Here is a 24,449-nt window from a genome sequence, read left to right as displayed (position 1 = left end):
ACGTTTCACTTGCAGATTTTCCTAGTTTGAAACAAAATTTGATGTTAACACGCTGTTCTTTCTGTACACTCAACATTTTCCGACGCACAGACAAAACGTCAACTACTTAAAACAGACGCCACGGGCAGACTGAGTGCAGGAGGCAGATGAAACTCGAGCAGTAGGCGGAGCGAGAGTCACGTGACAGGCCACGCGACTTTCAGCCTTATTGCATTCGTTTTATTGTTTCACCAGTACTAGTCCGGTTTTTTTCTAGCCACACCTCGTATGTAAACGTGTCTAGAATAACAGTGTCTCCCGACAAGCATGGGTGTCCGCTGAGAGATTTCGCCTGATTTCATGCCACCCTGCATAACATACCTGTCATGCATTTCCTTCTGCATGACTATTCTCGCCCACGTACTGCGAGAGCAATGGGGACGCTCCTGCAGCGTTTTCGGTGGGAAGATTATGATTAACCACCTGACTTGGTTCCCTCTGATGTGTACCTCTGCCCACAGGAACCGCTAATCATGAAAATAGCATTGTGCCACAGACAACGAGCAGCAGATCGCGTAGAGAAGTGACGGAAAGCACAGGCGGCAGCCTTCTGTGACGAGGGTATTGGAAAGTGGGGAAAATGCTACAACAAATTTGTCAGTCAGAGAGGAAACCTTGTAGAGACGTAGTTAGAAGGTGTAGCAAACTGTTGCAAATAAAACATTTCTGACTTTCACTGTGGTATCCATTTTGTGCCTGATCGGACCTTATTTTCCACACAGCCATCGCAGAACGCTACTCCGTGGCCGGCTGAGGGCACTGATGGTGAGATAACGGTCTTCTTGTGGTGTTGTACACTGTGGACGTCTCGTACTGTAGCGCCTGGTCACGTTTCCTGTCTGCTGAAATCTTTGCCATAATCTTCAGATCACACTTTGTGGCACACGGAGGGCCCGTGCTACGACCTGCTGTGTTTGACCAGCCTCCATTCGGCCTACTCTTCTACCCCTCAAACGTCATCAATATATGTTCTTTGAGCCGTTTTCAACACACAGTCACCATTAGAACGTCTGGAAACGTCTGCACACTTACTCGCTGCACCGTAATCTGATATGCACCAACACACCTCTGCGTATGTTGACTGCTGCCAGCGCCACAGTGTGACGACCGCAGGTCAAATGAACCGCGTGGTCATGCCCCCAGTTGATTTAAACCTGCGAACCGCCCACCAGAGCGATGCTTCAACATGTATCAGCATTATCATTAATTTATGAGCATGAGTGTAGCTCCATAGGGTGAAAAACATCCCCAAACTGTCACACTACCACCTTCGTATTTCCCAGTGGAATTTGGTACCGAAAGTCATATCTTTTATTTACAGGACGTCAAACATACTTGATGCCATCACATTAAATTTTCCCGTGTCACTCCATAGAATTTTAGACCAGTCTGAACTTGACCATGATCTGTGCCGTTTTGCAAACTCAAGTCGAGCCTTCCTGTTTTTTATAGATGCTAAAGGCCTTTTCGTCGGTCTTCGTCCGTGCCCTCCAAATAGTTACAAGCATTATTTGACAGTGGAAACGTGAATGTCGACGGTATATTTTTCTGTCATTTCTCTTTATACCATTACAGCCGACTTCCGTACATCATTTGTTAATAACATTTTTTATAATATGATCGACGTTGGGAGACTTGTTTTTTGGACGTCCACTGCGAGTCTTATTTTTTATAGTCTTCCGTTTGTTGTACAATTTTTCCCATGTGCCAACGATCTGACGAAACACACTACAATTACAAGCAACTCCGGTTTGGTACAGTCCATGCTTTATTGTATTTATCGCGGCGTTTCTAAAGTCACCGGAATATTCCAAACGTTTCAGCATATTGAAATGATCACTGTAACTAAATATTAGTAGAAATCAGAACTAAGAAACAAGGTACGTTCCGGAATTCACGGAGCAAACTGCGTTTCGCTAAAAATCGCATTCGTGCGGCAGCGCAAACTGTAAACAAAGAAGTCGTAGTCTGACACCTTCAAATAATCGTAGTTTTTCTGCTCTCCACTATACTCAAGACACTGTCCGATAGTATTTTATTTTAAGAGAAATAATAACGAATTTTATGTTGTCAAAATACTTTTGAGCGCTACTCTATGCTGATGTTGATTTAACCTGAAATTCTGATTCATCATCGCGAATCCGGTTGTACCATGATTCCACAGTAAACAAGAATTCGCAGCTACAAGCATAATCTACAGTATTTTAGTTTGTATCAAAATATTTAAAAAATGCATAGATTAAGGTGCGGCTGCTCACATAGAAAACTTATATGTTCAATTTACAGTTACTTTAAATTACAGTTGGTGGTCAAAAAACTATTTTCAACATTTGTACCGAAATATTCATATGCGTCCTAAGGAGCTTCAAGATTATTAAAACACTTTGAGGAATGTATACGTATTCTTTGCACAATTTTACCGCGACCCGCTAGCAGAAATGCTGCTGTAATTGAATCATAGCTATTTCAGAAAAGCGATCGCATTACAGAGCACACGCATACGTGAAATGATTTTATTTTATTTCATTTAAGATGGTTTTCTTCGCCACCTCTTGTTATCCTCTAGCGATACGCACCGACCGGGGTGTCTCAATAGTGAGTGCAAGGGCCCCGCAGTCAGGATGGCTACGCCGGCCGCTGTGGCCGAGCGGTTCTAGGCGCTTCAGTCTGGAACCGCGGGACAGCTACGGTCGCAGGTTCGAATCCTGCCTCGGGCATGGATGTATGTGATGTCCTTAAGTTAGTTAGGTTTAAGTAGTTCTAAGTTCTAGGTGACTGATGACCTCAGATTTTAAGTCCCATAGTGCTCAGAGCCATTTGAACCAGGATGGCTACAGATCAACTCCCCATCCGAACCTCCACATTTTCGCTGTCCGTGATTTCCATTAAATGTTTAAGGCGATTGCTGAAGTTGTTATTTCCAAAAACACGCAACTGACTTTTTGCTCAAACTCGTGTTTGAACTCCGTTTCTCATGTACCGTTGTCGTAGAGACTCCTGATTCTAATCTTTCTTTTTCCTTTTTTAGTTCTTTCCTTCTTGACACACACTGTTGACGCCAGGATTTTAACGAAACTGCGTTTGTACAGAGCGAATTAGCTTATGTCAGACGTTTCACTCCTCATTAGTAACGTCCAGCGTGCCTGCATCCCATGGTGTACCAATGCTGTCCATTACTATGGCGGCGGCAGTTTTTTTCCCCCATATGATCCTACCCTTTTCTGCTCCCTCCCTCACAAACGTTGGTTTCAGGCTAGAGGGACATCTGCGGTCCGCACTAAATCGCTAGCGCGCGCGCAGTCGCGCATTTCGCGCTGATTGTTATTACCAGCGCGACCGGGGAGTGCTCACGTCTACAAATTAACAATTAGAGGCCGTTACGTGAAGAGCGGTAAATACCGGCCGCCTGCTTCCTCGAAACCTGCGTAATGTCGCGGTAACGGCGCTAATTGGATTGACCGGCGCGGAACGAGATTATTTCCGATCATCAGCTCGCTGCATTTAGGAGTCGTTTTCCGATGATTGCAGAATTTAAATGTTGCGCTACGTCTGTGTTTGTGCGTGGTATTGATGTGGAATGTGTTTGTTCGTTACGAAACCGAGGCAAAACGACTAAAAAATGTGTCCGATAACGTTACAGACAGATGAAACGGCGTGGAGAAGATCGATACGTACCGACATTCGCTCTCTAGAGGACCGGTAAAGCATAGAGCGTTGTTTCTGAAACGAGTCTCACATTGCAAAATTTTGACGTCGTGCTCTTCATAAAATCAAGCAAGATGAACGTCATTAAGAAAGGAAATTGAGAATACAGCCAGTGATGAAACTAGAACAGATTTAGGAGACATTATGCTCTCCATAGTAGGAGAAAGAATTTCGTTACGCGTGGCAATGTTTTTCGCACCACCATTGCCCTGCTATATTATCTTCAGATACGCCCCAAGCTACGTTCAGCCATCAACGCTAGTTGCTTTGAATACTGCTCCACATCTAATTTTTTTGAGCGGACGTTGATGCTTTAGAATATTCAGCACGGCTTTCTGGCCCCTTACAGTAGAGACGAAGCCCCTTACAGCAGATACTACGTCAAAAGTGACGCTATCAAGAAATACGTAAGTGACACTTCGTTTTTCCAGCAGAATGTGTGTAATGTGCCTTTATATCGGTTTGACACTCCTTGCTTAAAGATGCTGCTTATACTGGAAACGAGAACATTATCAACCAAGCTTAAGATAGTCTGCGACTTTACCTCATAGTTTATCGTATTCATAGAGCAATCGTGTGGTGACATCTACTTGCAGTGTATTTCAAGTTGTATTAATTCGAGTCCTCACAATAACGTACATTCTGAAACCCACTCCTGCGGTGGACATAGTTATCTTGTAATCGTGTACTGTCCGCTATTCAAGGTCCGAGACTTCTTATGTTGACTGAAATTATTCTTCACTTTATAAAAAAACGAAAAGATATTTCGAATGATATATAGTTATTACTGTCCTATGCAAAACAAGCAACACGAGTCCGGTACAGTGAAATATCTCGTTGCCTCAGTGTTGGCACCTTCACCCTAAACAAAAACAACACACTGCCATTTTGGAAACATACACACGTCTGTAGCTGTGAGAACACTCTACTACCTAAGCTTGCCAATGTCATGTCAAGACTTATCAAGTGGTTCAAGTGGCTCTAAGCACTATGGGACTTAACATCTGAGGTCATGAGACCCCTAGACTTAGAACTACTTAAACCTAACTAACACAAGGGCATCACACACATCCATGCCCGGGGCAGGATTCGAACCAGCGACTGTAGCAGCAGCGTGGTTCCGGTCTGATGCGCCTAGAACCGCTCGGTCACGGCATCCGGCTCAAGACTTATCAGAACTGCCCAACTGAAAAGTTGCTCACCTCAATCGAGGCTACGGCTTTCATTCAGGTGGCTTCTGACGTTATTCCTATGGCGTCAGACAACTCATACGTCAGAACTAGGACGTGTCTTAAGAATCAAGGTTCATGTAAATTTATGTTGATGGCTGATTAGACAGATAACTCAGTGTTTAAGAATGACATTGGGAAGCTCTCTCAAACTGCTGGTTTAGATCGCATGCAGCTACTGAAAGGTTGTAGAAGGGCTACAAACATACAAAAACCAAAATCACTAGAAAAACGTAATAATAAATCTTAAACGGTATGTTATCGTGAAGCATATTAAAGGATTCCTTTTCTTCAACGGATTATGGAACACAAATTTAATGTTTTCTATGAGAGGTGTTACGATAATTAATGACATATTGTTTGCGTTAATTTAATTAACAGTAATTAAAATTTCGCCCTTTAAGAATATTTCATTTTTTTCAGACTAGTGGTAATTTGACCTCGTGCTTCGACTGAAACTGGCTACGTCAATGGCTTCAAAGATCTTTCCTAAACAAGTGTCAAAATTAAGATGAGCTGTGTTCTCGTACCAGGTTGTATGAGGTTAGTTGATGGATGTCATCCCTGGCTTCCAGCACGTGATAATAAAGCTAAGGATAATTTTGAGATGAGGAACCAAATACGGAAACTAGATCACACGAAGGAAGTCGATAAAGTAAATGGTGGTGAAGAGAGAATTAAAAAGATTAATATGAAAATTGGTGCATAATGTCAAACAGTTTTATGCAGTGGCCGAAAATATCAGTTACGTAAGAAGCAACTTTCGTTACGTAGTATGTAAGTGATGACGAACAAAGCACGTTATATCTGAGCCAATCGATTTGGAAACAACAGAGTTGTAGCAATCGATCTCGGGTTTCTGAGAGTGGCTACTGGAACAGAATTATGTCACAGTGGGTACCTCAGAATACCGTGAAACGTCAATACTGAATACGATGCATCATAAGAGGAGCCGGAAATATTCATTGGATAACGTTTGAGCATTCATGTGTACCCGAAAAGAAAGAATGTCAGTAAACTCTTTTTTTGTCCAGTTATATATTTTGAGCACAAAGGACCAAATGATTAATGTGTGCACCGTGAGAAAATACCAAGATACCTAACATCAGGAGCTAGGAAGCAAATGTATTAATAACGACATATGTAGAGCAAAGAAAATAACTTTGACATTTAGAATTGTAGTCCCAGGAGATCGCGATTTCTGCACTGCAGTCTGACTTGGATATCTGCAGCAGACGATCCTTCTGACCAGACACTACAGCAGGAAAAAAATGGTTCAAATGGCTCTAAGCACTATGGGACTTAACATCTGAGGTCATCAGGCCCCTAGAACTTAGAACTACTTAAAACTAACTAACATAAGGACATCACACGCAGCCATGCCCGAGACAGGATTCGAACCTGCGACCGAAGAAGCAGTGCGGTCCCGGACTGAGGCGCCTAGAACCGCTCGGCCACAGAGGCCGGCCAGCAGCAACACTCCTGGATTTGCCTCGCAATTGCCAAATATGCTAACGAAAACTTCTGCATTGGCCTTCGACTTACAGATAAGCAGTTCGAGGCCTGGAGGTGAAAAAATACTGTTGACAACAGTGGTATATATGGCCGGTATAAGCTCACGTCTCCTTGGAGATTATATGGGTTAATTAATAATTATTATGTTACATTCCTCTTGTTTTAGTTGACCGTGTATATCGAGACTTCATTGATTGTTACATGGAATGGTGTGGTACTAGCCGATTGAGACGCATTAAGAACTGCACAAACGTAAACACACTATTATTCAAACTGTGTGTCGCTACTTTTAAACATAGAGATAAATCCTTCGCTACGCAACCGCCTTTGGCTCACTCAGCCCACACCTTCAACAGCCTCTCAACAACTGCCTCTGCTTGCGACTCTCTGCGCCACTGGGCATTGTCGCCCTCCAAAGAACAAACACTTACAGATACTACACACCAGTACCCTCACACCGGCAAGGGAGTGAAAGGACGTGGCGTCCTATTTGAGATAGGCAGACTTCGCGCCAATATATTGCTCAAAACTCCAACCAATTTTTTCTTATGCTGCAGGAACGTAACGCAGTCGGTGGGAACGCGTCCGTCGGAAGTGTACGTCGAACAGGGCGACTTCACGTGACAGTTTCTGTCGCTGATATCACATGATTGTAGCCATTAACGAAAATACTTCGCTGTTTTATGAATATGATCATATGGGAAGCTGTGGAGAATTACTTTCGCAATTCTTGCTATAATTGTTGAATGGTGAAGGAGGAAATAACCACATGGTTACTTACCAGACTAACAAGCCGGTTGGCTAGGATATATTTGTTGCAGCCGCAACTTGTTGACCACTAGCTTTAAAAGCTATTACGTTTAGCTTTTATTTGTAAAATAACTTCTTTTTAAGAACAGGGGTTTGAGGAATATATCCCTCCAAATGCTGTAGCTATTCGTGCCTCAACAAGGCAAGTTGCTACATAGCACAGAGTCACCACTTAAAGCACTACGTATAACAATATTTGTGTAAATGTTGGAGAATGTCAAAGTTCACGCTCGTAGTTTTGACGTTCTGTGTGTCACATAAGCTTTCATGTCAGGCTAGAGTTCTGAACAAGTAACCCACGTTAAAGAAAAAAAGCAGAACTGTCACTGAAAATAAATAAGAGTGATTTTTGTCAGAAAGTGCAGGAGACCAAGAGCGAGTGAAAGCGAATGGTAGCGTGGGAGAACGTGACCGACGGGCAGAAAGCCAGGATTTGAGGCCGAGTGACCGGAAACGTTCAGTCGCTCCCCGCCGCCTGTTACCTCGTGAATAATACAACAGCGCTGCCGGACCCTATATAATGGATGTGTTGACAATAAATCCGTTACTCTACTGCACACCCAACATAGCAGAAAGATCGCCCGAGTATTTCATTCGTAACAAATGCAGATTCTGCGGAGTTCACACCTTTTGCTTAATTATGCAGCGCGCGTCGTAAATTATACACTGCAGAAACTGGGAGCGAAACGTTAAGCCGCATCCACTTGGATGATATATCTGAGGAGTTTCATACACTATTTATCACATCCGTCTGGAGCCACGGCTTTTCCTGAGCACCAAAGGTCAAATGTTCTCAGGCAGTGAAAGCACAATACGCTTTTATGGTGTGAAACGAGTAACCTGTCCACGAAGAGTTACCTACACATAACGCAGAAGCAGGCCCTCCTATCTTGAAAGCACGCTCGCACGCAGACGCACACACACACACACACACACACACACACACACCCACCCACACACACACACACACACACACACACACACACACACATACAGATATAAGTACATAAACAAGCGCGACCGGTTGAATGCGATCCAAACGTTGAATTTCTCGAATGGAGGGCGTTGTCAGCTATGTGGAAAACATCATTTTATTCAGCCTATCGAAATTGTTTGCACTTTTATACAACACCATTCACTAAAGTGCTGATACTTTCCGGTTTATAAACACAAACTAAATGTCTCAGCTCTTAACGGAAGAAAAGTAGTACATAAATAGTAATATTTGAGCAGGAAACTAACACCACATTCGATCAAGTGTACAGCTTAACTCGAACTCCACCGACAAAGTGTAGGACGTTAGTGTTCATCTGATTGTTTTGTCATAAGGAAACCGTCATCTCCGCTGATTCGTTAAACAGTTGTAATTTAAACATGATTGTTTCGGTTCATTACGCCAGTTACCTCCGTTTGTTTGAAAATACTTTCATTCAGTCGGCAAAACGTACAACATAAAACACTGGTTTCTCGTACGAGTCTATTTACACACACAAATATACTGGGATGTGACTAGAGCGCTGCGGATACGGTACATTATAGCGATGTAGTTCCGCTCTTCCATTGTATTTAGTGAAACAACACACGAGGCGCATATCGCCCAATTCTTCATCAGTAAACCTATCCATAGCACTATTCTGTATCGCTGTTATCTTAACAATAAGAATAAACCCAACAATAACAATAAACCCAACAGAGACAAGAGCAGTACTGAATGCAAGCTTCACCGAAGCAAGAAAAATAGGTATTGTTTCCATAAAGGTCACCCAGTGCACGCCATTTGTACCACTACGTACATGTTTTCAGTCGACATAGTTCCATTTACCTTTGTAGGTAAATGGAACTGAGAAATCAATCAAAATGGAGTTTCTCTATAACGACCTACCGGATTCCATGTGTCCCTGAAACCAAGATACGTAGAAAATATTATTGCAAAAAGGCGATATTTTGTCGTTGGAGTCCTAGTTGTACCTGTGTACAAATCTACGTGAGATAATTGGATAACAATAATAATAATGAGTAAATCTTCATAATATTCAGGCCATTAGCTCAAAGTCGAGGTTATAAAGTCAGTATGTAAATAAAAACCTTCTTCCTACTGGTGAGTGAATTATACGTACATTGTCTAACAGACACTTTCAGAACATAGCAAGTAAATTAAAAAAAAAAAAAAAACTTCGTTCCTACAAGTAATAATATAACCCACTTGGAAAATGAGTTGCAAGACTTCTATCTGAAATACGCCTCCTGTGACACTGACAAAGAGAAGACTGAGTCAATAATTAACCCTAATAAGATGATGGAACATGGAATTGATGGGATGTCTAGCAGGATACTAAAGCCCTGTGTCGCATTTGTTAGTAATCGGTGGTTAAACCGCTTTGTAGAAAATAGGAGAAGGGGAACATTTAGACAGTTTTGACCTATATCTACAGGGTGGTCCATTGATAGTGACCGGGCCAAATATCTCACGAAATAAGCGTCAAACGAAAAAACTACAAAGAACTAAACTTGTCTAACTTGAAGGGGGAAACCAGATGGCGCTATGGTTGGCCCGCTAGATGGCGCTGCCATAGGTCCAACGGATATCAACTGCGTTTTCTTTAGATACGAACCCTCATTTTTATTACATATTCGTGTAGTGCGTAAAGAAATATGGATGTTATAGTTGGACAACTTTTTTCGCTTTGTGATAGATGGCGCTGTAATAGTCACAAACGTATAAGTACGTGGTATCACGTAACATTCCGCCAGCGTGGACGGTATTTGCTTCGTGATACATTACCCGTGTTAAAATGGACCGTTTACCAATTTCGGAAAAGATCTATAGCCTGTTGATGTATGGCTATTGTGATCGAAATGCCCAACGGGCGTGTGCTATGTATGCTGCTCGTATCGTGCACGACATCATTCAAGTGTCCGGACCGTTCGCCGGATAGTTACGTTATTTAAGGAAACAGTAAGTGTTCATCCACTTGTGAAACGCCAACCACGACCTGCAACAAATGATGATGCCCAAGTAGGTGTTTTAGCTGCTGTCGCGGCTAATCCGCACATCAGTAGCAAACAAATTGCGCGAGAATCGGGAATCTCAAAAACGTCGGTGTTGAGAATGCTACATCAACATCGATTGCACCAGGAATTTCATGGCGATGGGCGCAAGAGATATTACGGAACGATGACAGATTTTTTGCACGCGTTCTATTCAGCGACGAAGCGTCATTCACGTCATTCACTATCAGCGGTAACTTAAACCAGCATAAAATCCATTATTGTGCAACGGAAAATCGACGATGGCTGCGACAAGTGGAACATCAGTGACCTTGGCGGGTTAATGTATGGTGCGGCATTATGGGAGGAAGGAAAATTGGCCCCCATTTTATCGATGGCAATCTAAATGGTGCAATGTATGCTGATTTCCGTTATACCGATGTTACTACAAGATGTTTCACTGCATGACAGAATGGCGATGTACTTCCGACATGATGGACGTCCGGCACATAGCTCGCGTGCGGGTGAAGCACTATTGAATAGCATATTTCATGACAGGTGGATTCGTCGTCGAAGCACCATACCATGGCCCGCACGTTCACCGGATCTGGCGTCCCCGGATTCCTTTCTGTGGGGAAAGTTGAAGCTATCGTGATCCACCGACAACGCCTGACAACATGCGTCAGCGCACTGTCAATGCATGTGCGAACATTACGGAAGGCGAACTACACGCTGTTGAGAAGAATGTCGTTACACGTATTGCCAAATGAGGTTGACGAACATCATTTTGAGCATTTATTGCGTGAATGTGATATTTACAGGTAATCACGCTGTAACAGCATGCGTTCAAGTTCACAAAAGTACATATATCACATTGGAACAATCGAAATAAAACGTCTACACGTACCCACGGTCTGTATTTCAATTTAAAAAACATACCTGTAGCCAACTGTTCGTCAAAAATTGTGAACCATATGTTTGTGACCATTACAGCACCATCTATCACAAAGCGAAAAAAGTGGTCCAACTAAAACATTCATATTCCTTTACGTACTACACAAATATGTAATAAAAATGGGGGTTCCTATTTAAATAAAAGCAGTTGATATCCGTTTGACCTATGGCAGCGCCATCTAGCGGGCCAACCATAGCGCCATCTGGTTTCCCCCTTCAAACTAGACAAGTTTCGTTCTTTGTAGTTTTTTCGTTTGACGCCTATTTCGTGAGATATTTGGCCTGGTCACGATCAATTGACCACCCTGTAGATCAGGGGCGGGCAAACGTTGCACGCGGCTCATGAGCACACAGCGCTGCACGTGTGCTGCTCGCGTGCAATCGTCGAACGGAGCAGTGGCGACAGCCGGCAGGTTGCCGCAGTGTAGTTCCAGGCTAAGCTGCGGACGTTGAAGCGAAGCGACCACTACGTAGTGAATTTCAATAACCGGAAAATGCAGAGTGAATCAAGGAAACGGAGAATTGGAGATTTGCTATCTTTTAAAAAGGAATGGGAGAATCATTTTTTCTCTGTGCAAAAACGTGAAAATTGGAAATGTATAATATGTGACAGTATTCTCGCTGGTCAGCGGAAGTTTAATATTGAACGCCATTATAATAAATTTCAGTATGTTGCCGTTCTTAGTGCAATAAAAGAGGAATTTCTCAAGAGATTTGGGGATATATCTTACTTATCCCAAGGTTTTGAATAGTTCTCGAGACAATCTGCGGTTTCTGTAGATGATATACATCCCAGTTTGCAAATGGAATTAATAGGCCTACAGCGTAATTCTCGTCTGAGAGACAGGTTCCTTTTGGCAAGACGTGTGATAGATTTTTATCACGACTTTCCACAGCAAGTTTTCTCGTCTCCATCGTGAAGCCGCGAAGATAATGTCAATGTTTGCTCGACATACGTTTGTGAGAGATTTTTTTCTGTTATGAAAATTAATAAGTCTCGGTTAAGAGCAAACATCAGTAATGAAAATTTGCGTAACTGTTTGCGTTTGTCTGTATGTAGAAATGTTGTTCCAGACATTAAACGTATTGTAAACTCCACCTGTGATAATTAAATAAAACGTATCGTAGGTAATAGGTACTCTTTCAAACGATGATTACATTCAAGCACTCCTACTAAACTTATTCCTTCATTCAATAAAGCAGGCCAGGAAACAAAACGCATTACAGAGGAAGAAGCGGAGAGACGGTATGGCGGGGAGGGGAGAGAAGCGGGTGGCCGGCTTGCCCCTGTGTGCAAGCAGAACACCTGTTAACTACACACGTGCATGTGCACCGCACACGTGCAGAATTCCTGCCCGCCCCTGCTGTAGATCCTAACTGTACCTCTGACAGTAAATTATGTGAACTGAACTGATCAGTTACCTTACAGATACAACCCTTCAAGATTTGTAAACACCCACGGCATCGAGTTAAGCGCTGTCGGGCTGGGCCAGCACTTGAATGGGCGACCATCTGGTCTGCCGAACGCTGTTGGCAAGCAGGGTGCACTCAGCCCTTGTGAGGCAGACGGAGGAGATACTTGATTGACAAGTAGTGTCTCCGGTCTCGTAAACTGACATACGGCCGGGAGAGCGGTGTGCTGACCACGTGCCCCTCCAGTGACGCCTGTGGATGAGGATGACACGGCATCCAAGGCCTGTTCGGACGAAGAGAGAGAGTTCTGCGATGCATTAGCGGAATCTGTGTGATGATGACAAGTGCAGACTTAACGTGAGTTACCATGTAATGTTTGCCCGCTCGTCAACTTGCCCCTGTAGCTTCTACCAGTAGGCTCCCGACTATTTCGTATTTCCCGGGAAATCCCGTATTTTGGACACTGTTTTTGTCACATCCCTTGTACCGTATTATTTCGAATCCATCCCATATTTTCTGACTTTTCCTGTGGTAGTGAAAATGATTTATTTCACATGACACGCGACGGCCATTTCTGCAGTCTCTATCGCTGTGGTGAACAAGTAAAAGAGTCAACCGGGAACACCGCTTACGTTACGAGTCTGTTCTGCCGGCCAGCGATCCGCAAACTGGAGTAACGGCCACATTACGCTAACGTGCACGAGGTGAGCATTGTTCTGCTCAGATTCGGAGCTCGTTTTTTCTTGTTCTAATATGAGTAGCGATTAAAATAGTTTGAAATCACTCCCAAGAAAGAAACTACCGTTCTTGTTGGCAAGAAACGTATTTATGGATTCGTTCTATGAAAGCTAGCCGGCCGAAGTGGCCGTGCGGTTAAAGGCGCTGCAGTCTGGAACCGCAAGACCGCTACGGTCGCAGGTTCGAATCCTGCCTCGGGCATGGATGTTTGTGATGTCCTTAGGTTAGTTAGGTTTAACTAGTTCTAAGTTCTAGGGGACTAATGACCTCAGTAGTTGAGTCCCATAGTGCTCAGAGCCATTTGAACCATTTATGAAAGCTAATTGCTTCAAAATCTTCCGTCGTTTTTGCAAACAGGAGATTCATGTCACTCAAGGCGTTAATACTGACTGTTCTGAGCATGCAAAAACTGTAGGTCAGCCGTAAATTAATTTCGTAATGTCCTAATTCTATTTTATTTGGTGAAATTTAAAATTAAGTAATTTAGTAGTCAATATTTTTAATATCATTAGGTCATACAAAAATGGAGAAGAACAAAGAGGAGTCTTCTAAGATCTGCAGCTTTTGTTCTGCACTGAAAGAAAATTAGCTTGGATGGTGTATTTAAGATTTTTCTCCTTGTTGGTACAGTTGTGTAAGATTGTTCCAAGTTGTAGAACACTTCTGATTTTAGTATAATGGATACTTTTGCGGCAGCCAAGACCCTCGTTAGTAAAATTCAGCAAAGAATGGGATTTTTGGTAGCGACTCAAATAAAGTTTTTAGTAAGTTAACTTCTTCCAGAATCAGAAAACGCATTGAGGATAACCTTATGGAATTTTAAGTGTCACTGAAAACATATTAGCAAGAATATCAAATTTGAAGTACAACTGCCAAAGCCAGTAGGATCTTGGATGATTATTAGTCTATGTTCCACGCTAAATTTTAGCATCTTCGAGAAATAATGGAATCAGTTGAGATGCATGATGTAGATGGTTGTTTGTATGATGAATTCAGCAACGCAAAGGATATTTTGAAGCAAGGCATAGCCATGAAAGGCAGTGCAAACAGCAAGTGGATTAGTGTTTTCTGTGTCTTGAAGTATAAAAATGTGAAGGTTCTCAATCTGGTAAAAGGTGTTGCGTTTGTACTAACCATCCCTGTTGCAAATGCTGAGTCAGTAAGAATTTCTTATCAGATTAACCACAAGTAGAGAGAGGTGCGCAACGAATGTACCACCATCCTTATATAAGCAGAACTGCAGTTAGGAATTAGTTTTGATATTAAGTGCAGAGAATTCCGTACATATCTAAAATTCAATGAGTCTTTGTGAAAAGGAGCAACAGCGTAAAATGAAACTTGCATGCACATTTTAAATGCATTCATGATCTCCTTTGTAGAAAGCACTATTTCAAATGTTCATTTTGTAGACTTCTTCCACGATCCGTTACACAGATGTGACAAAAGTCATGGGCTACTCCTAATATCGTGTCGGACCCGTTTCGCCCGGCGTAATGCAGTAGCTCGAAGTGGCATGGACTCAACAAGTCGATCCCCTGCAGAGATATTGAGCCATGCTGCCCCTATAGCCGTTTATAATTGCGAAAGGGTTGCAGGTGCAGGATTTTGTGCACAAACTGACCTCTCGATTTCATCCCATAAGTGTTCGATGGGATCCATATCGGTTGATCTGGATGGCCAGATCATTCGCTCGAATTGTCCAGGACATGCTTCAAACCAATCGCGAACAACTGTGGCAGGTTGTCATGGCACATTGCCATCCGTAAAAACTGCGTCGTTGTTTGGGAATACAGCGTCCATGATTGGCAGTGAATGATCTACGAGTAGATGAACGTAAGCGTCTGCAGTAAATGATCGATTCGGTTGGATCACAGGAGTCAGTCAATTCCACGTAAACATGGCCCACACCATTATGATTCCCCCATCAGCTAGCAAAGTGTGCTGATGACAACTTGGGTCCAAGGCCTCGTCAGGTCTCTGCAATATTCGAACCGTGCCATCAGCCCTTACCAACTGAAATAGAGACTCACCTGACCAAGCCACGGTTTTCCAGTTGTCTATGTTCCAACCGATATGGTCACGAGCCCAGGAGGCAGGCGATGTCTTGATGTCAGCAAAGGCATTCGCTTGTGTCGCCAGTCGCCATAGATCATTAATGCCAAATTTCACCTCACTGTCCTAACGGGTGAGTTGGTCATAGGTCCAATATTGATTTCTGCGGTTATTTCACATATTGTTGCTTGTCTGTTATCACTAACAGCTCTGGACAAACGCCACTGCTCTCGTTCATTAAGTGAAGGCCGTCGGCCACTGCGAGGTGAGAGTTAGTGCCGGCCGCGGTGGTCTCGCGGTTCTAGGCGCGCAGTCCGGAACCGTGCGACTGCTACGGTCGCAGGTTCGAATCCTGCCTCGGGCATGGATGTGTGTGATGTCCTTAGGTTAGTTAGGTTTAAGTAGTTCTAAGTTCTAGGGGACTGATAACCACAGCAGTTGAGTCCCATAGTGCTCAGAGCCATTTGAACCATTTGAGAGTTAGTGCCTGAAATTTGGTGGTCTCGGCACACTCTTGAAAGCGTTAATATCGGAATACTGCGTTCCCTAACAATTTCCGAAACGGAATGCCCAATGTGTCTAATTCCGACTACCATTCCGCGTTCAAAGTCTGTTAATTCCGGTCGCGCGGCCATAATCACGTCGGAAACATTTCCACGTGAATCATACAGCAGGACAAACGACAGCTGCGCCAATCCACTTCCCTTTCATACCATGTATACGCGATAGTACCGCCATCTGTATGTGTGCATATCTCTTTCCCATGACTTTGGTCACCTCAGTGTATTATCTGAGTAAGAAGTTAGCAACCCTACCTACGAACGGACACTGGCGAACAGGCCGCGGTGGGCGTGCGATTCTAGGCGCTCCAGTCTGCAGTCGCGCTGCTGCTACGGTCGCAGGCTCGAATCCTGCCTCAGGCATGGCTGTGTGTGATGTCCTTAGGTTAGTTAGGTTTAAGTAGTTCTAAGTTCTAGGGGACTGATGACCACAGCAGTTGAGCCCCACGGTGCTCAGAGCCATTTTGAACTGGCGAACAGTGTGCGCTCTTGCGTTCGCCCCGGCGCAGCCGCCTCCTGACGCCGGCCCGCTGTGGCTCTTGTGTCGGTGCAGGGCCTGTTCTCGCGCATCACGTTCCGCGAGCCGCTGTTCGTGGGCGGCCCCGGCAACACGACGGGCCTGGCGGACAAGCTGCCCACCGAGGAGGGCCTGCGCGGCTGCGTGCGCCGACTCATCGTCAACGACCGCCTCTACAGCTTCGGCCTGGCGCCCGCCGGAGACGCCGTCAAGGGCTTCGACGTCGGTGAGTACCCGGCGGCGGCAGCGCCAGCGGTGCGGTCTCCCTGCTCCTATTTTTTGCTGCAGAGATGCACGTCGGGCATAGTCACCGTCTGTGGTCCCTCTGAAGCGCTGTACGCGGTGTAGAACCTGAACTAGGCGCTGATCTGACTCACCACTGCTGGCGGTAAAGCCGGCTTCACACACGCAACTGAAGTGTCGCCACAGCTAGTGGCACACTGCAGTTGCATGTGTGAACTCCCAGTTTTTACTGGCGCAACTCAACCCGTGGGAGATATTCTTCCCTCTATACGTTTTTTTCTTACAGCGTTTAAAGGAATATATGTTACCACCTCTGCATGCTCCTGGCATCTATTAGCAGCCCTCTGGAAGGTTATATTTTTCATCAAAATATAAAAGGTATTAGAGATAAAGTTAGTGAACTGCTAATAGCTGTTGACTGTGAAATTATTGGTATTTCTGAGCACCACGTAAATAATTTCATAATTCAGAGGCTTCCTGGTAACCGGGCTACAGATTAACTGGCTGTTTCTCAAGGAGTTCCTTGCGGGGTGGGGGGTGTTTCTGTACGTATTCCATTTCAGTCCACAGACGTATCACGACACTGCACTGAAGAGATATTTGAAAGTTGCGCAGCGTTAGTTGAATTTTGTGAAACTAACCTTCTAATTGTTGTTCTTTATAGGTCCCCTAACTCCGACTTCAGAGCATTTCTGCTCAAGCTATAGAGGGTTCTAGATTCACTTTGTAGGAAGTACTAGAATCTAGTTATATGTGGTGACTTCAATATTAATTTTGTATATGATTGTGCAAGAAAAAGGATGTTGGTAGATCTCCTAAATTCATATGATCTGATGCAGACTGTGTTTTTTCCATCTAGGGTGCAGGGGAACAGTAGCACAGTCATAGACAATATTTTTATTCATTCTTCATTACTAGATGGACATTCTGTTAGTAAAAGCGTAAATGGCCGCCTTTCAGACCATGCTGCACAAATTTTAACACTAAAAGGCTTTTGTACTCAAACAAACATCACATGTAATTACAAACTATGTAGGAAAGTTAATCCAACAGCAATAGAGAGTTTTTTAAAACTTGTCAAGGAACAAGAGTGGCAGGACGTTTATAGTGCCCATAACATAGATGATAAATACAATGCTTTCCATAACACATTTCTCATGCTCTTTGAGAGTTGCTTTCCATTAGAACATTCTAAACAGGGCACTAGCAGTAATGGGCAGCCCGAGTGGCTGACAAGTGGGATAAGGATACCATGTAGAACAAAGCGGGAATTATATCAAAGTGTTAGAAGTAGTCACAATCACGCTACAGTTCCCCATTACAAACAGTATTGTAAGGTGCTCAAAATATTATTATGAAGGCAAAGAGTATGTGGTATGCAAATAGAATAGATAATTCACAGGATAGAATTAAAACCATATGGTCAGTTGTGAAAGAAGTGTCTGGTCAGCAGCACGAGGTCGACGATGTAAAGTCAGTTCGCAGTAAAAATATTTTTGTTACTGATAAATCAGATATATGTACAGTATTTAGCAATCATTTTCTGAGAATTGCTGGTGAATTAAATAAAAATTTAGTTTCTATAGGAAATCATATAACTTTCTTTGCAAATGCCTTTCCGAAATTGATGTCGGAAATACTCCTCTGTGATACAGACAAGAGGGAGATTGAGTCAATAATTAAATCACTGAAGACTAAGGACTCTCATGGTTATGATGGAGTGTCTAGCAGAATATTAAAGTCCTGTGCTGCACATCTTAGCCCTGTATTTAGCCACATTTGTAATTTTTCCTTTAGGAATGGTCAGTTTCATGAGCGATTAAAGTACTCAGTAGTAAAGCCGCTTTATAAAAAGGGAGGAAAGGATAATGTAGATAATATAGACCAATTTCTATGCCATCAGTGTTTGCAAACGTTATTGAAAAGGCTGTGTGTGTAAGGATAATTGATCATTTTATATCATATGATTTGTTATCAAATGTACAGTTAGGCTTTGGAAGTAGTTTAACAACTAGAAATGCTATATTCTCTTTCCTCTGTGAGGTACTGGATGGGCTAAACAAAAAGTTTCGAACGCTTGGCGTGTTTTTTGGTTTAAATAAGGCATTTGATTGTGTTGATCAGAAAATATTGCTCCAGAAGTTGGACCATTACGGAATACAGGGGGTAGCTCACAATTGGTTCACCTCTTACTTTAGCAACAGGCAGCAAAAGGCCATTATTCAAAATGTTGATAACAGCTCTGATGTGGGTTCTGAGTGGGGTACTGTCAAGTGCGGGGTGCCCCAGGGATCAGTGTTGGGGCCACTCCTGTTCCTTATTTACATAAATGATATGCCCTCTAGTATTACAGGTCACTCTAAAATATTTCTGTTTGCTGATGACACTAGCTTGGTAGTAACGGATGGTGTGTGCAACATTGGCTCGATTTCAAATAGTGCAGTACATGACCTCAGTTCATGGCTTGTAGAAAATAAACTAACGTTAAATCAAAGTAAGACTCAGTTTTTAAAGTTTCTAACACACAATTCAACAAAACTTGACGTTTTAATTTCACAGAACGGGCATATGATTAGTGAAACTGAAAAGTTAGAATTTCTAGATGTTCAGATAGATAGTAAGCTGTCGTGGAAAGCCCACGTTCAGGCTCTTGTTCAGAGACTTAATACTGCCCTTTATACTATTCGAACGGTATCAGAAGTGAGTGATACTTCGACACGAAAATCAGTCTACTTTGCTTATTTTCATTCGCTTATGTCGTATGGTATTTTATTTTGGGGTAACTCTTCTCATTCTACAAGAATATTTTTGGCTCAGAAACGGGCGATTCGGGCAATAAGTGGTGTGAGTTTACGAACTTCTTGTCGACCTCTGTTCACGAGTCTGAGGTATTTTGACATTGGCCACTCAATATGTATATTCCTTATTGTCGTTTCTTGTTACCAATATTACACTCCTGGAAATTGAAATAAGAACACCGTGAATTCATTGTCCCAGGAAGGGGAAACTTTATTGACACATTCCTGGGGTCAGATACATCACATGATCACACTGACAGAACCACCGGCACATAGACACAGGCAACAGAGCATGCACAATGTCGGCACTAGTACAGTGTATATCCACCTTTCGCAGCAATGCAGGCTGCTATTCTCCCATGGAGACGATCGTAGAGATGCTGGATGTAGTCCTGTGGAACGGCTTGCCATGCCATTTCCACCTGGCGCCTCAGTTGGACCAGCGTTCGTGCTGGACGTGCAGACCGCGTGAGACGACGCTTCATCCAGTCGCAAACATGCTCAATGGGGGACAGATCCGGAGATCTTGCTGGCCAGGGTAGTTGACTTACACCTTCTAGAGAACGTTGGGTGGCACGGGATACATGCGGACGTGCATTGTCCTGTTGGAACAGCAATTCCCTTGCCGGTCTAGGAATGGTAGAACGATGGGTTCGATGACGGTTTGGATGTACCGTGCACTATTCAGTGTCCCCTCGACGATCACCAGTGGTGTACGACCAGTGTAGTAGATCGCTCCCCACACCATGATGCCGGGTGTTGGCCCTGTGTGCCTCCGTCTTACGCAGTCCTGATTGTGGCGCTCACCTGCACGGCGCCAAACACGCATACGACCATCATTGGCACCAAGGCAGAAGCGACTCTCATCGCTGAAGACGACACGTCTCCATTCGTCCCTCCATTCACGCCTGTCGCGACACCACTGGAGGCGGGCTGCACGATGTTGGGGCGTGAGCGGAAGACGGCCTAACGGTGTGCGGGACCGTAGCCCAGCTTCATGGAGACGGTTGCGAATGGTCCTCGCCGATACCCCAGGAGCAACAGTGTCCCTAATTTGCTGGGAAGTGGCGGTGCGGTCCCCTAGTGCGGTCCCCTACGGCACTGCGTAGGACCCTACGGTCTTGGCGTGCATCCGTGCGTCGCTGCGGTCCGGTCCCAGGTCGACGGGCACGTGCACCTTCCGCCGACCACTGGCGACAACATCGATGTACTGTGGAGACCTCACGCCCCACGTGTTGAGCAATTCGGCGGTACGTCCACCCGTCCTCCCGCATGCCCACTATACGCCCTCGTTCAAAGTCCGTCAACTGCACATACGGTTCACGTCCACGCTGTCGCGGCATGCTACCAGTGTTAAAGACTGCGATGGAGCTCCGTATGCCACGGCAAACTGGCTGACACTGACGGCGGCGGTGCACAAATGCTGCGCAGCTAGCGCCATTCGACGGCCAACACCGCGGTTCCTGGTGTGTCCGCTGTGCCGTGCGTGTGATCATTGCTTGTAAAGCCCTCTCGCAGTGTCCGGAGCAAGTATGGTGGGTCTGACACACCGGTGTCAATGTGTTCTTTTTTCCATTTCCAGGAGTGTAGTTTATTCCCAAGAATAAGCAGCTTTCACTCGGTTAATACTCGGCAGAAATCAAACCTGCATTTGGATCGGACTTCCTTAACTCTTGTGCAAAAAGGTGTGCTGTATACTGCTGCATCCATTTTCAATAAACTGCCACTCTAAGTCAAAAATCTTAGCAGTAATCTACGCGCTTTCAAATAGAAACTGAAGTGTTCCCTCTTGGGTCACTCCTTCTATTCTGTCGATGAGTTCCTTGAAAAATAAAGTTGATTCTTATTGTATTCCTGATAGCGTTTACTTAAACTTATGGGCTGACTTTTTATCAGGTTCATGAACATTTATTTTTATCTGTTATTGCTTTCATGCTGTAATTTCATGTACTGACACGTTCCATGACCTTGCAGATTTTGCTCTTCAGTTTGGTCCTACAGAACTTGACGTGTAAATAAAAAAAAATAAATAAAGAGCTACCGCCAGGGAAGGGGCTTGGGAAGTAAACTTACCGCAAAATTAATCTATCATTTGTGGTCCTTGGGAAGTATAATTACCGCGAACTTAAGGGTATCCCAAGGGATTTGGGAATACGTTTTACCACCTCTGTCCAAGCCTGATATTTTGTGGTAGTGCACTGCACCAGATGTATGAAAATGGTTACAACAATCAGTTTAGTTTGTGTTTGTCGTAGGATCACTACTGTTGTCGGAACACATTGCTTCGCGTCTACAATATACATTATTGTGACATATATCAACTCAAACCTTTATTTCGTGTTAAAGTTTCAAGGATTGTTTTCACATTGTGGTAAGTAAACATTAATATCAGTAACAAATATATATAAATAAAGTAAAAGAAAACATTTAATAAAAACGGAAAACACTGTTCATTATTTTTTTGTGTGTAATGGCAACACATAACAGCACACACAGGAGAAGTGAGAAATCCATTTACCACCTCACAAAAGTGCCGTGGTAATATATGTACCACCATTGTTTTCGGTCGTAAAACACAAAAATAAAATTATCAAAATATATATATAGTCAGTTGATCACATTTCTGATAGGGTAGCAAAAAAATTATTTCGCTCAATTGCTGCAGACAATGCGTCTGCGAAAAGGATAAGACACACAACAAGCGTCTCACCACAAAAAGTTCAGCGTGGGTGTATTTTGTTGCCCCACTTTCCTACTACCACTACTCTCTGGTAGCATTATTTCGAAACACGAGCATTCTGACGCAGTTACTGCAGTGAAATTGCTGCTGTGCAATATTCGATTTCAGTGTTTTTTTTTAATTTTATTTCTGAAAAAAGTGAAAACAATGGTCAACAGTTACACTTTCGCAGCTTCTAGAACTAGAAAAACCGAGGCCTATGATTTTCTGCTGCAGTGTGTGTGTGTGTGTGTGTGTGTGTGTGTGTGTGTGTGTGTGTGTGTGTGTACACAATATTTGCAAACCAGTGACGTATGACACTGTCTTAAAAGATATTTGAATTAGTAAAGAAACTTGATATATTTAACCAAAAAGGCGAGTCGAATAAACTTCATAATTTGTGAGACGAAGCGTTATATAAATTGTAGATTATACGCAGGAAACAGATCCAGAGTGTGGTGTGGTAGCTGTTTTTCGATATGCCCGTATCAACGAATACAATAAGATTCTAAAATCTTGGAAGAATGGCGTGTCTGCCGACGATATTTCCATGCGAGCTGTTGGTTAGTTGGCCAGTGCAGACAGCAGTTTCGTTTCTGAGTGGTATTTCTTTTATAAATGTGTTTGTTTCCATTATTTATCCCTGTGCGAAATTTATTTTTGGGTCCAACATTTGGGTTTCGTCTTCCTTGTATTTAATTCTTGTCACAATTCGAAAGCCCGTAACCTGCACTCTCACGTTCATACGCGGCCATATCATTTCAGTCGACGCCATACTGAAAGCTGTGCAACTATGTAGAATTTGTGGCGTCCTGTGTTAACAGTAATTCACGATAGCACTACAGCAAGCCACAATCTGTGGCGCCATATTAGAGACTTGTGTGAACCCATCTTAAGGTTTGATAGTCAATTAAGGTCAAAATTCCATTTTGTTCTTTGGATTCAACATAATAGTATGCGTCCACAAGGGTATATGAAAGAATGCCTGAAAGGAGTGATCGTCCTTAGACGTATCCACGTCCACACAGCGAACCAAGTTGCTCAATTTCTTCGTTTGTCTCCAGTGGGCGAAAGAGCGCAGACACTGTACATTAGCTGAGTGGAGGCTTTCAGTGTTGTCCGAAGAGTCGCGATTTTGCCTCTTTTCCAATGATGTCGCACGTCGAGTGCACTGACGACCCAGTGAATTGCTCAACCTTCATGGTTCGGAGAGTACAGGTCAGACGTCTTTTAGTGACATTTTTGGAGCTGTTTTTGTCGCCAATACTTGGGACCACTTAGTCTAGTTACTGTAAACAAATCGGATGTTCATTTCAGTATTTTAGGGGAACAAATGTTGGCCTTCCTTCTAAATCATTGTGACAGGTACCCTGTGGGTAGTCTCCTCTTCCAATGTGACAGTAGCCGTGTTTCTGGTTTGACCAATAGGAGAAGTGCGCTACCACATCTCGAGCAACCCACTAAATAACACAATTTTAACCCTACAGAGAAGTCTTCTCAGCTATTTGGAACATCAGGTGAAGCCAACAAATAACGTCCCTGCAGTTTGGTAGCTCTACAGGACCAAATCATCAACGACTGGCTTCACCTTGGTATCAAATGTCTGAACAACGTGCTGCACCCTCTTGCTCACACAAACGGCGCCATTATCGATGGCAGAGCTGGTGTTTCACCACATTAGCGTCATGTTCCTCTGGACGTGACTAATCTATCTCCTGTGTGCTTTTGGTAACTATACGGCCGCGAGCATTTTTTATCCTTTCGTTTTCAGTACGCAAGTTGTAGATTGTTTTCATGTATCTCTGAGGGAAAAAATACAGCCCTCTAAAACGACGGAAACAGAAAATGGTTACTTCACGAGACTATCGAATAATCTTTGCATTTTAAGATCAGCAGTAAACTATGACTGGTACGCGAAACATTTTCTGACGACACAACGTCCTAAAAAGCGTAGACACGGTACTGAATGAGCGTTATAACTAATGCTGTGGGAATGGCTACTTGTCTGTTTCAACTAAAACTCGTTTACCTCTTGGATATCGACAAAGTACTTTCTATGTCCACCTAAAAACCATTTGTCTGCCTGCATGTCCTGCCCATTTCCACGTCATTTCTATCGATGGTCTGACGCGTTCGTATCTACCACTCTAGTCTCTTCCCAGATCCATT

General features: G+C 43.6%; 1 protein-coding gene across 1 annotated transcript in view; it reads left to right on the top strand.

Annotated features, from left to right (window-relative positions):
• The window catches only part of LOC126263233 (pikachurin-like), a 1,086,760-nt gene that overhangs the window by 858,454 nt on the left and 203,857 nt on the right, over positions 1 to 24,449 (top strand). The window contains exon 7 of the mRNA XM_049960316.1: positions 16,557 to 16,746. Within this exon, the coding sequence (XP_049816273.1) occupies positions 16,557 to 16,746 (190 nt within the window). The remainder of the gene's footprint in view (positions 1 to 16,556; positions 16,747 to 24,449) is intronic.

Source organism: Schistocerca nitens, chromosome 6 (assembly GCF_023898315.1).
Source record: "Schistocerca nitens isolate TAMUIC-IGC-003100 chromosome 6, iqSchNite1.1, whole genome shotgun sequence".
NCBI classification, from domain to species: Eukaryota; Metazoa; Arthropoda; class Insecta; order Orthoptera; family Acrididae; genus Schistocerca; species Schistocerca nitens.
This window is presented reverse-complemented; position numbering and strand designations above follow the sequence as displayed.